General features: G+C 43.9%; 1 protein-coding gene across 2 annotated transcripts; it reads left to right on the forward strand.

The window, feature by feature from the left end:
* The first annotated feature begins 151 nt into the window (after positions 1 to 151).
* NELFB (negative elongation factor complex member B) lies at positions 152 to 15,557 on the forward strand. 2 transcript variants are annotated; one of them, XM_044993184.1, is made up of 13 exons: positions 152 to 306; positions 1,855 to 2,018; positions 2,216 to 2,315; positions 3,094 to 3,324; positions 4,527 to 4,712; positions 6,295 to 6,407; positions 6,862 to 6,964; positions 8,257 to 8,352; positions 10,295 to 10,437; positions 12,482 to 12,588; positions 13,241 to 13,382; positions 13,964 to 14,072; positions 14,340 to 15,557. In XM_044993184.1, the coding sequence occupies exons 1-13, from the start codon at positions 205 to 207 to the stop codon at positions 14,475 to 14,477; spliced, it is 1,734 nt and encodes a 577-aa protein (XP_044849119.1). In that variant the 5' UTR covers positions 152 to 204; the 3' UTR covers positions 14,478 to 15,557. The 2 variants fall into 2 exon arrangements, with proteins under 2 accessions (XP_044849119.1, XP_044849120.1); XM_044993185.1 differs by lacking the exon at positions 152 to 306 and adding an exon at positions 370 to 482.
* Positions 15,558 to 15,802: the final 245 nt, after the last annotated feature.

Consider the following 15,802-nt stretch of genomic DNA (forward strand, 5'->3'; position numbering starts at 1 on the left):
CACGCAGGCCCTTCGGCGGGGCTGAGCCAGCTCCCAGCCGCTCCCGCGGCAGCCCGGAACCTGCGCGCCGAGGAGCAGTTTCGGGGGGGGACGGGGACAGCGCGGGACCCGCCAGGGCTGGGGGGCGACAGCGGGGGCGGACCGGGCCGACCCTACGGGAACGAGAGCGGGGCGGACCCAGCCTGGCCCGCGGAGGCCGCCGCCATGTTCGCGGGGCTGCAGGAGCTGGGGGTGGCCAACGGGGAGGACCTGAAGGAGACGCTGACCAACTGCACCGAGCCGCTCAAGGCCATCGAGCAGTTCCAGGTGGGGAGCGCGGCCCGGGGCGGGGCTCCCCGGGGCGGGAGTGGCTCTGCCCCGGCAGGGGTAGGGTGGCCGGAGCTCTCCGCTGGCCCAGATGGGTCTCGGGCAGGCTCCCACCCCGGTGTGGTCTTTAATGTACCTGTGCGCGGCTCGCCGAGCCCCGTCCCGTCCCCCCGCGGGTCAGTCTCATGCGAGTCCGCCTGGACTCGGGGCCTGGGTCCCAGGGCTTCGAGAGGGGCTGGGTGGGTCTGGGCTGATAACGCCTCAGTAAAAGGGTTCCGGGTGCCAGGGCATCCATCGCGGTGGTGTCCGATTGCTGCGGGTCTTGTTCTCTGAAACCTCCTCGAGTTGTTTCTGATCCGGACTCTGCTTGAGCGCTGCTCCCTGTTGCTTGACATGGGCTTAACTTTTTCACCTTCCATCATCCTCCCATTATATTGCAGCCTCATTTGCTCCCAGCTGCTTACACGATGTGGGACAACTTCAATGAAGGATTTTAAAATAGATCCAGGATTTTTTTTTTAAAGTTATAATTGAGACAAACTTTGGAGGCCCTCATCACAAGAGGACTCTTTAAAGGCTGTTTTTAAAATGAAGGGAGTCTCTCTCCCAATTGAACAGGATTTGACAGTTGTGAGAGTGGCTTTTAGGTTTTTGTTTTTTGCAGCTTAATGCAGGATGAAATGTGAAAAGGAAGCTTTGGTTACTCTTGGCTCCTAACACGCTGGTGCTCTGTAGTATCTTCTCACCTCTGTAATGTAATTTTCTGTAATACAAATGAAAGCTGACTGTGTATGTCACATGGCATCTCTAAGACTTCATGGAACTATTGCATGTGTCCTTACATGATGCTTCAGTGTTCTTAAGACTGGGGCATTGATCGTTTAGCAAAGCTTTGGTATATTTCAGCAGTGGCAGTTTATATATTTATAAAGTTGGGTTAATGGAGTTTAGCATAAGCTAGCCAAATGCAACCATTTTAAAAGTCCTGGTAGATTTTTGAATGATTAGAGAAACATTGTAAGGTACTTCAGGCCCCAGATTTAAGGATAATTTTTTAAAATTGTGAATGTTTTTGTATAAAAATGGATAAATGTTAATGGAACTATATTTTGGTAAACAAATAAACATTCCTCTGCACTGTTTACTACCCATGCCTAGGAGTCAGAGGCATGGACCAGGACTCTATTCTGCTAGTGTGTCCACACTCCAGTGTTGCACTATTGCATGAGAACTAGAAAAGGAAACTTGCTAGTCTTTCTTCATTGCCTCAGTTGAGTAAAAAGTAAACAAATGGCATCGGTGATGAAAAGTGAACTAGATTTTTAAGTTTTTTTAACATTAATAATATTACACTAGTGCTAGTAGCATAACTAAGGACTTTTTAAAAAATGATATATTGTTTCTTACTCAATAATGACCATTTAAATTTATCCGAGTGCTTACTTTTTCTTAACATGTCGTTTTAGTACTCTGTCTTGTTATTTATTGCCAGCAAGGAATTTGTGTTTAATCCAAATTTATAACTCTGTATGGTGTTTGTTTTGCTAGACAGAAAATGGAGTCCTCCTGCCCTCTCTCCAGTCTGCTCTGCCATTCTTGGACCTCCATGGTACCCCTAGGCTGGAATTTCATCAGTCTGTATTTGATGAGCTGAGAGAGAAATTGTTAGAGAGAGTTTCAGCCATTGCCTCAGAAGGAAAAGTTGAGGAAAGGTGTGTTACTGATCTTGCTGCTGATTATTAATCATCATTAGAAATTAATTGCAAAATTAATCATGACAGGTAAAGTTTTCAAAAAGCTTAAATGCCTTGGTCACTTTTTCAAAAGTGTCTTAAGCACTTAGGACCCTAAGTCACTCAGGAATTTTGAAAACTTTACCTAGCAACTTTTCTTGCTTGCATGTTTCCAGATACAAAAAGCTGGAGGATCTGCTGGAGAAAAGCTTTTCCTTGGTCAAGATGCCATCTATACAGCCTGTGGTGATGTGTGTCATGAAACACCTGCCCAAGGTAAAATCTGTTGTATCTCCTGGTTACAGCCCCTTTCATTCTCTGCTGTTAGCCGGGCTGTATGCCACGTTTGCAAACTCTTCAGTCAGTTTGTCATTCACTGGCAGAAGAATTTGTCTTATGCTTTGTTTGATTCTCATATCAGTTAATTTAATGTAGTTCAAAAAGCATTTCATATTTCATAAAGCACACTCTACTTTGAGAGATACGTTTGTTCTTCTATTTTTAAAATGTGTGTGTCCCCCTTATCCTTCCCAAAAATAGTTTGAGTTCAGTGGTAGGGGTCTCTTCCAAAACTGATTTAAATGGCAAGTATTTGAAGGATGCAGCTAGATTTTAAAAGGGGGCAATATTTCTGGAAAGGGGTACTTAAGAGGAAACAACTCTTCATTTAAGGCACTACAATATCTTTAATGTAATAGCTTCAAAACCTGTACTAGTGATATTGTATGCTATAGACTAGAGTTTTGAACCATCACCATAGAATGCTGTGCTCCTTTTTTAATAGGAGAAGATGGTTTTTTCAACATTAACTGAAGGAAAATGTAATGCTTTCTCTAGGAAGCTAAATACTTTAAAACTAGGGTGGTGTTGGATGGGTAGGGTCATGAAAGAAGGGTCTCTGCTGTTTCCTTGGGTTTTAATTGCATTGGTTGTAGAAGTTACTGGCCAGTTCAAGGTTGTGATTTAGAGCTGCCTTATAGTCAACTATTTACCATTTTAACAGTCAGGTAGGTGAACCCCTAACTCTTTACTGAGACTGCACTGTTGTTCACAGGTCCCTGAAAAGAAACTGAAGTTAGTGATGGCGGATAAGGATTTATACAAAGCATGTGCCGTGGAGGTGAAGCGCCAGATCTGGCAGGATAACCAAGCTCTGTTTGGCGATGAGGTGTCCCCATTGCTGAAACAGTACATACTGGAGAAAGAAAACACTCTCTTTAGTAGTGATCTCTCTGTCTTGCACAACTTCTTCAGTCCCTCTCCGAAAATGAGACGTCAGGGAGAGGTAAGAGCAGGGAGAACTTTTACAGGGAAGTTTGGAATGGAAATCTCCAATCTCTGTCTTGAAAAGGGAGCATATTGGGTTCCTATCCTGCCAGCATCATCAGATAACTGAGTGTTTGTCTGGCCTCACAACTTTGCTAGCACCTGGAAAAAGCTATGTAAATATTTTGGCTACTTATTTAGTGTTAGTTCATCTTCATTAAACAAGTCTTAATTAAATCAACAGGTTAATCTTATATTTAATAGTTACAAGTATAACAATACTGAACATTATGTTTATTAGAATAGCACCTAGTGAATAAAGTAATAGGTTAATCTTTTGTTTAAGCAGATTTTTAAAAATAACATTTAAATAGCTAAACAACATGTTTAGCCAATAATATTTTTCCCCGGTTCTGTCTATCAGTCTGGGATTTAATACCATGCCCATCGTTATAGTATCTAAGCACCTTTGGCAGTTAAATCAGGGTTTGGGGGGCGGGGTTACAATTTTTATTTTGTTTTTGCAGGAAATAGTAATAGTTCAACAAAAAAAAATGGGAAGAAGCGTCAAAAGCTGTGCATGTAGCTAGCCTATAGGACAGTGTGATCTTATTAATGTTAAACCTCGCCCCAGCCACTCTTCCCTCCTGTTGTATACTACCTTCGTTAACTAAATTCTTCAGGACAAGGATTGTGCCTTCCTATGTACTTGTAGAGTCTCTGTTTCAGTGGTGCTTTTAGACACTCCCACTATACACATTTTATTAAAATGTTTTTAAAAAACCCAAATCCATGCCCCAAGCAATGTTTTTACCCCAAAAAGGGGGAAATGCCAGAGACTCCATGAAGTCTCTAGGGACTTTGCTATTACTTTTGATTTTACGTGGTGGGCACTCAAACTATGGTGATAGATGGCAGTATAAAACCCTAAGATCACATTTACAACAAAAAACAATTCCTATTGGTATACTTGGTATAACAGGTCAGATTGTTTAGCCAAGGGAACAGAAAGTCTTGCAATTGCAAAAGTCTAGACAAAAATCAATTAAAGCACAAATGGAGTTGAAATGCTGAAAAAGTCTGGAGTGAAGTGTCCTTTAAAGCTGTATGTTTTAGTTCAGGCATTCCACAACTGATGGGGCAAATAATGAAATAGTTTGAAAGCTGTCGTGTAGGAATAGCTTTTGGTACTAAGTGTGTCGTTTTCCATTTGGGCTTTAGGTGGTTCAGAAGCTGACACAGATGATTGGGAAGAATGTGAAGCTATATGACATGGTGCTACAGTTCCTAAGAACGTTGTTCCTTCGGACAAGGAATGTCCATTACTGCACGCTACGGGCAGAGCTCCTGATGTCATTGCATGACCTGGACATCAGCGAGATCTGTACTGTTGACCCCTGTCACAAGGTAATGAATAGATGGACCAGGCACAAGTAGTACTTTGGAGTTTTCAGTCTGAGCAGCTCTCATTTGTGCCTGCTGCCTTGAAGGTCAATAACCGAGAGGGTATATTATCTCCAGGCATAGAAAATGGTTCAAACCTCAAGTCTGAAATTCTTATAGTCCTTGGAATGACAGGTTCAAATCCCAGCAGTGTTAACAAAGCCCTTTGTCTTTGTATGGTAGATAAATTGTTCGTCGTGCTGTTTGGGGTGCTTGGTATGAAGTCTTAAAAAACAGTGTATCATCTGACCTACGTGGATGCTGCCAAAAACGAAGTTCATGCCATTGGTTTGCCCCAGTGTTCTTGGCCAGTTTCCTTCCCCTCCCGGTTGTGCGTAGGACTGTGCACAAACTGATGCTCTTTGCCCAGAAGTGATTGCATTTCATTAGTTTAGTTTGGCAAGTGCTATGGATCTTGAAGTATAAAGAGCAGAAAATTAATAATTATTAAAATATAAGGAGTTTTGCTGTCTAATTTAGCGCTGCGTTGGCATTTGTAATGTGAGTTAAGTCATTCATCCACATAAATGCAGAGTCGCATTCTACTCTCTACGCTTACATCCTGGTTACATTATTTACAAAGCTTATTTCTCGTGCAATGTGTGTTTCTGAAGAAAAGATACTAGTGATGAGAAATATATTTAGCACCTTCTGTACAGTGGGCTCCAAGCACTTCAGAAACATGAATTAATCAAGATCCACAACATCGTTATGAGGAATATGTAGTTTTAATATAGATGGGGAGACTAACACATAGGGGTTATGGCTTGTCCAAATTTCCAGTGTAAGTCAGTGATAGAACCAGGAATAAAGTCTAGATCATCTGACTTCCAATCCCATGTTCTTACCACTAAGTGATACTGCCCCCTCAGTTACCATGTGCTCCATCATGTATGTGATCCCACATTGATGGGGGTGGGCCACGAGATGTATTCACATACTACATGGTACATAGTACGTGTTAATTTTCAGGGAATGCTTGTTGTGGGAGAGGAAAAGGTGATGCCAGTTGAACCTGCTGTACAACAGCTTCATAGCGTGATCTTGTGTGTTTGGATGCCTCTTGGGCTTCCTCTGCTCCTGATGTCAGACCCCCACTAGAACTTCCCAACACACACAGGACTGTGCAAGCAGCAGATACTGCTGGTCACAGGTTGATGCTGTTTGTATGGATTGGAAACTTTGTGTTCCCCCTTCACATGCTGCTACACGAACCCATGTTCTGTTGCACTGATGGAGGCATTTGAACATAATTAGAATACTTGTAGGAGCTTAATGCAAAAGGCTCACTGAATAAGGACCTGTTTTGTCACTAGATCTGTAGCCTTTGAAAAGTCGGCAAGAGTCTTAAAACTGATGTGTGCTGTATCTAATGTTGCAGCTTCCTGTACAACTGTTGGGGAGGGTCAGAAAGGCTTATGCGGGTGTATTTAATTAAATATCAAGCCAACAGTATTACACTGAAGCCTTGAGGTGATTCATATATTGTAATGCTAGTTTAGAGGAGTTGCCATGAGTGTGTGAACAACGTTTCCTTTCTTTGCAGTTCACCTGGTGCTTAGATGCCTGCATTCGGGAGAAGTTTGTGGATAACAAGAGAGCTCGAGAGCTGCAAGGGTTCCTGGACGGAGTGAAGAAAGGACAAGAACAAGTATTGGGGTGAGCAGTTCAGGCTCATGAAACTGAGGGATTGATAGCGATGTTCCCATTATCCAGAGGGGCTGAGAATTACTTCAGTTGTTAATTCTCCACAAGTATCTAGTAACAAAACCAATCATTGCCAAACATAGCCCTTCTTAGTGCATTCGGCAAGATAACAGATTTATTCTCAGTATCCTGTCCCAAGGCTCTAACTAGTCAGTGGCCTGTAAAAAACAACCACCCCTTTAACTTTTGTTTTATCAGGCAGGACTTGCCACTTTTAAGCATCTAATTAGTGATCTAAGGCAGAAACATATTTCAGTTGATATAATACATTAGGTTTTATCATTATAGTTTTTGCTGCCTGACTTCCTTCCCTCATAGGTTTTGGTATTCTGTGGCCGGATGTGTGGTTGGGCCATGGGGTTTGTTAGTATATATAAAATGCATTTGTGGTTCTGTTTCCCTTCAGGGATTTATCAATGATCTTGTGTGATCCCTTTGCCATTAACACCTTAGCTCTGAGTACCATACGGCATCTGCAAGAGCTGGTTGGGCAAGACACCTTACCCAGGGTGAGTCTGAAAAACCTGCACAGATTACAAATGGGCCCTGTTCGGGTTTTGCGTTTTTCAGCAAGGGAGAAACTGACTGACATTACAGGAGAAGCAATGAAACTGTGTGCTATCAAATGCACAAGTAAACTGAAAAAGAGGAAAAACATACATTTTGTCCTGATTTCTTTCATTTGTAGTAATTTTAGGTGTTGTGTAATTATGGTAGGTACACAGTTTTCAGACACGTGATTTTTCAAGTTGACGATGCCCCCTTAACATTTCTCACTCTCTACTAGGTACATGCTCTTCTAATTATGCATACTTGCAGGCAACTGCTTTCTGCCTACTTAAATTCCTGCTTCAGTTACAGCATTCTTTACTCCCTGTGCTAAACTTGGTGTCTTGCCTTGCTTTGGGCTGGTGGTAGGGGGATATAGTAAAGTGAATGGTGTAAGCGGAGAGAGAGTTATCTCTATTGTACACTTTATTGATCCATCTGAATGTAAAATTATAGTTGTTGCTCAGCATTTACATCAGCCACACGGAGAAGAAGATGGTACACTTAATAACGTTGTGAGGCACTTGCTCTCTGTAATGCTGCGTTCTGCTGCCGACAATCCCTTTGTGGGGGAGGCAGAATTACATTGGAAATGGCAGCTGGACCGCTGTTCAGCCCTAGAAAGGACTTAGAATACAGTCTGCTGGTTGGATCCTCAGTTTCCCTGGTATGAACTGGGTACTCATGGGCTGTGCAACAAGAATGTGAATCTTTGCCCCCATGGATCAGGACTCAGATCCTATGATGGGAACCATACAAGGATCTAAATAGAAACACTCCCTGTATTTCATCCCTTGGGCTGCTTTTTCATTGTCAAATTAAATAATTTCCTTTTATCCTTTCAAGCTTGCAAAAAGGCCAGTGTCATTTTTACACACTCAATATTGGATATTTACTGACAAACACAGATAGTTTCTTTCTGACGCATATTGTACTTATGATGTCAAATTGTTTTTGAAAGGTCTCTAGCCAGTCGTCTGATCAGATGGCCTGAATATCTCCAAGCACACTATAAAATTATTACACTGAGGTGTGTTCTGTAGCATTTGCAGCTGTTTGTGGCCCTCTGAGCTATAATTCATTTACTTAAATCATAGAAATTGACAGCCCCTAGCAGTCTTTTGCGATCTAACATCTCTGGATATTGCTCCTGAATCCAAGAAAACCACTGAATATAAATTACTTCCAAATAAATCTCCAACATGTAGAGAATTGAGGAAGAACATAACTTTTATTACATTGGAATTTCCAGGAAAGCCCAGACCTCTTGTTGCTGCTAAGGATGCTGTCTCTGGGACAGGGGGCCTGGGACATGATTGACAGTCAAGTCTTCAGGGAGCCTAAAATGGTAAGCTTCTCGAAGAGCATTTCCTCATCTTCCCCTCTCTCAAAAAACCCTCAGTGTCACCTTTTCCAAATGCCTCTAATAAGCACTTGCAAAATTTGGAAACGTCCTGTTTGTACAGATGACACCTGGCATTTGCATGCACCAATAGGGTGAGAGTGTACACAAGTGGGTCCTCTTGTCAACTCCCCCCCCCTTTTTTTTGGTAGACTTGAACATCTGGGGCTTTACCTTTTTTATATCTGAGTTTTGCCTCTAACAAATTCAGCACCAATGGCTCATAACTCCTGGGATCTCCGCCCAAATGGCGAGACTGTAGATCAGAATGAATGTGAAAATAGCATTGCTGGGGCTGGCCCTGAACTCTAAAAGCAGCTCATTGCATTGTCATTCAGTGGCTAGCGCGTCTGCCTCCCCAGTGTTGTGATAGGAATGCTGTGGAGGTATCAATCAACCCCTGGACAGCGTATCTTGGATCGCTCAGGTGATCCGCCCCCCACTTTCCCTCTGGCCTGCTCTCTGAACAGGTTTGGTAGCTCTGGGAGAAGTTATATTCAGCTGTCTACAGAAGAGAGGTTAACCACAATATGGGCAGTGGGGGGAACCGCAAAAACTCCATTGCTGTTTCTGTTCTGTGCCTCAAAGAGGTGCAGCTCTTCCCCAGGGAGGGTGATTGAGGCATTGGCCGTATACACTGCTGGCTGGCTGCACGTTTACCTCAGTGATGTATGTTTTCCGTAGGTGTTTGCATAGGTGCTGGAACTAGGGGTGCTGCTGCACCCCCTGCTTTGAAGTGGTTTCCATCATATGCAGGGTTTACAGTTTGGTTCAATGGCTCTCCGCACCCGCTACCCTACAAATTGTCCCAGCACCCCCAGGTGTGTGTGCATGAATAGTCAAATAGTAACATGATTAGGTACTCACATGGCCCTCGGCAAAGCCTTGTCTTACCTCATATCTTACTTGAAAGGTTCCTTCTTCACCTGTTGGTGCTATATGGAGACAGCTCCACAACCTGCTTCATTTTTAATGTACTTTGTGGTTCCATACGCTGCCGATTCCCGTTGTTTTATTTTGATACAAAATAAGTAATTTTCAACTGCTGTCGGAATCAGGGCCGGCTCCAGGCACCAGCGAAGGAAGCAGGTGCATGGGGTGGCCAATGGAAAGGGGCAGCACGGCTGGGTCTTCAGCAGCAATTCAGTGGTGGGTCCCTCACTCCCTCTTTTCCTCTTTGAGCTGCCGCCAAAGAGGAAGAGGGGGAGCGAAGGACCCGCCGCTGAATTGCCGCCAAAGAATGGAGCGGCACGATTGAGTTGCCGCCGACCGTCTTTCTCTCTCTCTTTTTTTTTTTTCTTCTCCCGCTTCACCGCTTAGGGCAGCAAAAAAGCTGGAGCCAGCCCTGCTGGGAATGGAGGAAATGAGTGTGACTTTCCCCTGGCACTCCTCCTGGGAGCATGACTAAGTGTGCAATGGTTAATATTGGTTCAGGGAATTAAACAAGATGACTTGTACTCATTAGCATACTACTCTGTCCTTACCCAGACCCTCTGTGTCCAGCACTTGCAATAACATAGGATAAGGTGCTCTACACCAGATATGTATATCACGGGGTAATTCTGTTACAGAAAAACAGTCCTTCAATAGTGTTCTTGTGTACAAAGTGAAGGATAGTTTTCTGATTATCTCCTTATATTCTACTGGAGGACATGAAAAGAGAGGTCAGTGGTTAGAGCAGGGACTTGGTGTCTGGATACCAGTGTTTTATGTTCCTGTCTACCATTGGTTTGCTGTGTGGTCATAGGTAAATGGTTTACCTTCGTTTTTCTAGCTGTGGGATGGGAATATTACATGTCACCTAAACACTTTGAGATTCTTGGATGGAAAGTTACATAAATGCTGAATGGCTTTTTTATATTGCAATGGCTTTTTTCCCCCTTCTAAGGAACACGAGTTGATCACCAAGTTCTTGCCGATGCTGATGTCTTTTGTGGTGGATGACTACACATTCAACGTAGATCAGAAACTGCCATCAGACGAGAAAGGGCCAATTCCCTACCCCAGCACTATTCCCGAAGCTTTCACCAAGTATGTCATCGACCTACGTACATTAGATCCTTTTTCCAACAAACCAGTAAGCTATGTCTACACTACATCATTTACAGTGACGTTCTCGTGAAGACTCTCTAAGCCAACAGGAGAGAACGCTCCCATCGGCTCAGTAACTCCTTTCTCAGCTGTGTCAGTGAGAGAAGCTCTGCTGCCAGCATACTACTGTCCGCACTGGTGCTTAGCTTGGTATAACTTGCGTCACTCAGAGATGTGGATTATTCACACCCCTGAGTGATGTAAGTTATACTGAAATAATTTGTAGTATAGACGTAGTCTTAGGTGGCTAAGCTGTACCACAGAGGAAGCCCATTTTGTGCAACCTGGCACAATTAAGAGAAAAGAATTAACCCTAACTAATTCAAGGCTTCAGTTCCATTCAGTGGAACAGTTGATTAAAAAGACACCAGTAAAACTACAGATCTTTAATAGGTCAATAGAGAGAAAACAAGGGGTCTCTGGCAAGAAGTATGAGAGAGGCAGTGCTGCTGTGGAGCCATTGAGGGTGCTGTCCAGTTTAAAAGTTTCCAGTCAGAGAGCTCAAATACTGTGGCATTTTTATCAAGGGCTCAGATTGAAAGGCAACTGCACAAGAAACAACAAAACACTAAGGCCTTGATTCAGCAAGGTACTTTATAGTCAGTGTGACTACTCGTGTACTTAACGTTAGGCATATGCTGAATCAGGCCTATGCGAATAGAATAATATTGTCTTGGTGCCTTTGGCCTGAGTTATTTCGACATGGACACTACTGAGGAGAGTCACTTGTAGACAGAGCTGACATTAAAAAGAACATTTCGCTGCGTAACATATTGCCAAAATTAATTAACCATGAGCTACTGCTGCTTAAACCAGATTGTGCATAAGTGGGTTAGAGAGACCTTGGAGTGAAAGCACAAGAGGTTTGCTAGAGTACTTAAAGCTTTTGTTACCCATGGAAGAATAAAGATCAGTTCAGGCCTTCATAGTGATTAGAAAGAGAATAGTTCTTTGACTAACAAACATGGCTGCTGCTCAGCAGTAACACAATTAGGGAGGTGTGAGTGACTGATCATCAATACTGTTTTTAAACTAGGCACATCATATTGCTTTGCCCTCATTTTCAAGGAAGCAGAGCCTGTGTCATCCTCTCATAAAGTTCTCAGTGTCTCCTGTATTTGAAAACATTGAAGCAACCTGCGTGGAGCAATATTTCTTACTGTTGATTTTTATATAGGCCTGGCCCAAGGAGGTGGACCATCACATTAATGTTTCTCGCTCTGACATTTCAGTTCAGTCTTTGCAAAACAAATTAGTAAGGTTTTTTTGCATTGCTGTTTTCAAATAAAGGAGACATTTGTGTGTCCTTCACAAGCAGAGTACAGTGGCTGCTTTCATGGTATTACTGCATTTGGACTGAGCGAGAGAATGAGCACCTTCAGATGCGCTACTAGAAATAAGATGACTGTACATGTGATGAGGACTTCAGTTTCTCTTTGAAATCCTAAAGGTTTGGAGGTTAAAAACGAAACTTCTCATGGTTTCTCTTTGCAAAGCCGACAGAAAGGATCTCCGCATGCTCAGTTATGTTCAGACCTTACACTTATTCCCAGTACTCTTCTTGTTTGAATGTCAGTATCCAGAATACCACATTCAGTTAGAATAACAGGCACAACTATTTCATAGCAGAATTGGTGTCTGAGCTGGGAAGCTTTAAAATGAAGCAGAATCAGATTTTCCATTGTGTTTAGCTTGATCCTGAAGCTTCCTTCTTCTTATGAACTGTTCAGTTAGTATTGATTATTGGAAAGTAACAATGTTTGTTGAATAATTATTTCGTTGGGCCATGGCAGCAGACAGCTAGCCTAGATCTGAACGCTTTCTCCTAGCCACCACTTCACTGGAGACTTCAGGTTAGCTACTGAGACATTTCCCTGCTTCCTACTCTGTGGCTTCCAGGCTGTGGACCCTGTCTTCGTACGGTCCTCTTTGGTAAATGGGTTCTTGTTCTATTAGTTAAGAAACTTTGTTTGTGCCATAACAGATTCCTTCAGGAGCACAGAATAGCCTGTGAGGTTGGGCTCTATTACATACTTCACATAACTAAACAGAGGAACAAGAATGCTTTTCTCAGGCTCCTGCCAGCACTAGGTAAGTCTTATGTTTTGTACCTACTTGTCACATATAGAAGGCCTAGAAGGAGGAAAATAAGGGCTATGAGGGTGAGTGTGGTTAGTGGTGACAACTCTTGGATTCTGCTAGTTTCAGGTCTGCTAGTGATTCACCATGTGAGCCCTGTGCAAGTCCCATGAGTTTACTTACTTGGTCAGTGGTGATGTTTTCCTACCGAGCAGGAGTTTTGTGAAGGTTCCTCAGTGTTTGTTTGTAATTGCTCGGATGAAAGACACTGTACTGGCGACGTGATTAGCTGTAGACTGGTTGGAATGTTACTGGAAGATACATTGTGTCTCGGAGCAGGTAGCTTCCTGCTCTAAACAGTCCCCAAAAGTTGCAGTGGATCAGAACTTGCCACTTGATCCACAAAAGGAACTCGCAGTGAAACACCACCGAATCTAGCCCAGGCTTAGCGGCTCCCGGAATTCTTCCTCAATGGCTGCTCAGCCCACATCCTGGGTTCTCTCCCACCTCCCTTTATACCTGGGTCGGGTAGTCAGCCACCTGCAGTGGCCAGTCAGCAAAGTGCACATCAAGTTTTTTCAGCAGGCTCGTCTTCTGCTAACACGGCAAAGCTTTCAGGCAAATGCTTGCCACCCTGTTAGTCATTGTCCTTCATGTTGTGCAGTCGAGACATTCAGTGACCTGGCCTTCGGTGATATTTTCCTGCACCTGCTCACCGGTAACCTCACGTTGCTGGCTGATGAATTTGCTCTGGAGGACTTCTGTACCAGTCTCTTTGATGGCTTCTTCCTCACTGCCTGCTCAAGGTAACTGACATCCTTCAGAAAGCACAATATTTACAAGATGAATGGGACAGTTCACACCTTTCTGAGCTATTGTTTCACTTAGCTCACACTGGAAAGGCTATGATAGCTCTTGTGGTGTTTTTTTTATATGCTTAGATTTTGCAACCAATTCTGTAGAAATAAAATCACTGGAAATAGCAAGTGTTGATTTATAAACGATTACACAAACCCTAAATCGTTATTCAGAGACAGAAGTTGCAGTGGGGCAACATCCTCCTTACAGTGCAATAGCAGATTGAATTTCTGCTTTAAACATATTTAACTTCAGCTCTCTAATTTATAAATGCACATAAAGAACTTGTTAGTAGTTCTAAACCCTTGTATTAATTCCTGGCAAGCCTATAGAAGCATAACATCCTGTAGCATGCAAGCAATTCCTTTACAACTTAAGTATTTTTGATAATTGAAAACAAAACTCCCATCGTTTGAACACCCAGACACTGCTCTGACGTTGTTGTGTAACTTTCTCTCTAAAGTGTGGTTGTGTTCTGTACATTGTGATCTATACATTGGTTTCACCACTTTACAATTGCTCTTTACAGAAAAGAGAATGTCCATAGACACATGCTAAGATTGCTACTTCACCTGCATCACAAAGTGGCACCTGCCAAATTAGAATCACTCCAGAAGGCTTTGGAACCTACCAAGCAGGTAAGAAGGGTCACAAAAGGAAAAGTAATTGCCGAGGAAGGCAACTGCATTCCCTGAAGCTGCTTACCGGAGCCTGTGTTCTGTTTAGATAGCAGCTTTCAGAGTGTGTGGAGTATTGACTTAATTATATCATGACTTCCACTTCCCACTTTCCTCTGTGTTGAAACACTCCCAGGAGTCCTAGTACTTAGTGTTCCAGCTAGTAACAGCTAGAATGAAGTGTGACTCTTCTTTTGTTTGTTTGTTTTCCCAATGCTCGTTCCACAGAGCGGCGAAGCTGTGAAGGATCTTTATAACCAGCTCAGCGAGAAACTGGAGCTTCGCAAACCCAGTCCAGCCCAGGTGGCTGAAACTCCATCCATGGAACTGACTTTGCCCACAGTGCCCACCCCAGCCTCGCTCTGAGCCACATGAGCGGGACTCTGAGAGAAGAGAAACTAACCTTTTGCGTCCTGCAGAGTGGAGGCATTTCAGTGTACTGCTGAGTGTCTCTGGCTACCGTGGTGGAAACTTACCTAAAGCCACTGAACCTTTTGCAGACGCAGGACATTGTCAGACACTGAGCACTGTCTCTTGCTGGCTAGAAGGCTCAGTATGCAGTGTATTGCGTAGGTTTACTTTGCCTAAGGATAGCTAGGTGGCTTCTTGTGGATCTACTCAGCTTCTATGATTTATTTTTTTTCAAAAGACAAGTCTTGTTTTTAAACTTTATATCTTCTTGCGTTTTTAGACTTACAGTTTTCTGGGGCAGTAAAAACCCGGTTGTGTAATCAGGCAGAGGGAGCGAACCCTTGAAGTCTGAGCAGTTTCGCTCTTTGCTCCCCGCTTGCTTCTTTGGGTCTTTAAAGCTGAGAGATGGTTCTCAACAAAAGGGAACAAGGCTGCAGATTTTATACTTTGTTCAAAACTGGTGCTTCCCTGTGACCTCATGGAGACAAGGGCTGTGCATACCTGTTGGCCAATCCCCGTGGGAGCAGCACAGCTGGGGCGGGGCCTAGTTCCAGCTCCCTCTTTGGGTTTGTGGATCACTCTCAGACATAGGGGGTGACATAGTTGTGGTGCACCTGGCAAGTTAGGCACCTGCTTCTGATGTCAGGGGTTGGCTGTTCACCAACCTGATCCCCAGCTTATTCCACGGCAGCTGGTAATTGGCAGCTGTCCCGGACCTTGGACAGCAGCCCAGGTAGGAAGGGGAGGAGAGGGTTGGAAAAGTTCAGGAGTTTCAGTTTAAATTCTTTTTGTGAACCCAGAACCCAGAGTCACAGACAGGCTGCACCTCCCATCACTCTCACATCTCCCTAGCTCAGGCTGGTTGGCTCTCTTTGCACTGAAGAGCCTGCACGAGGTGTCATGGAGTGTAGGGAAGTCAGGGCCCTGCACCCCTCTTCCTGAGATTCACTGTGACTCTCAGCCAGCCAGTAAAACAGAAGGTTTATTGGACAGTAGGAACGCAGTCTACAGCAGAGCTTGTAGGCACAACCAGGACCCCTCAATCAAGTCCTTCTGGGGGTTCAGGGAGCTTAGACCCGGGCTTGGGGTTCCCTGCGTTGCACCACCCAGCCCAAACTGAAACTAAAAATTCCTCCAGCCGCTTTCTTCCCCCCTCCCCTCTGCTCCTCCTCTCCTTTGTTCAGTCTCCTGGGCAGAAGGTGTCACTTCTCCCACTCCCCCTTCCTGGCTCAGGTAGCTTCCTTCTCATCCCCAATGTAATCCCCTGCCACATTCCCAGG

The sequence above is a fragment of the Mauremys mutica genome, chromosome 18, assembly GCF_020497125.1.
Source record: "Mauremys mutica isolate MM-2020 ecotype Southern chromosome 18, ASM2049712v1, whole genome shotgun sequence".
Taxonomy (NCBI): domain Eukaryota; kingdom Metazoa; phylum Chordata; order Testudines; family Geoemydidae; genus Mauremys; species Mauremys mutica.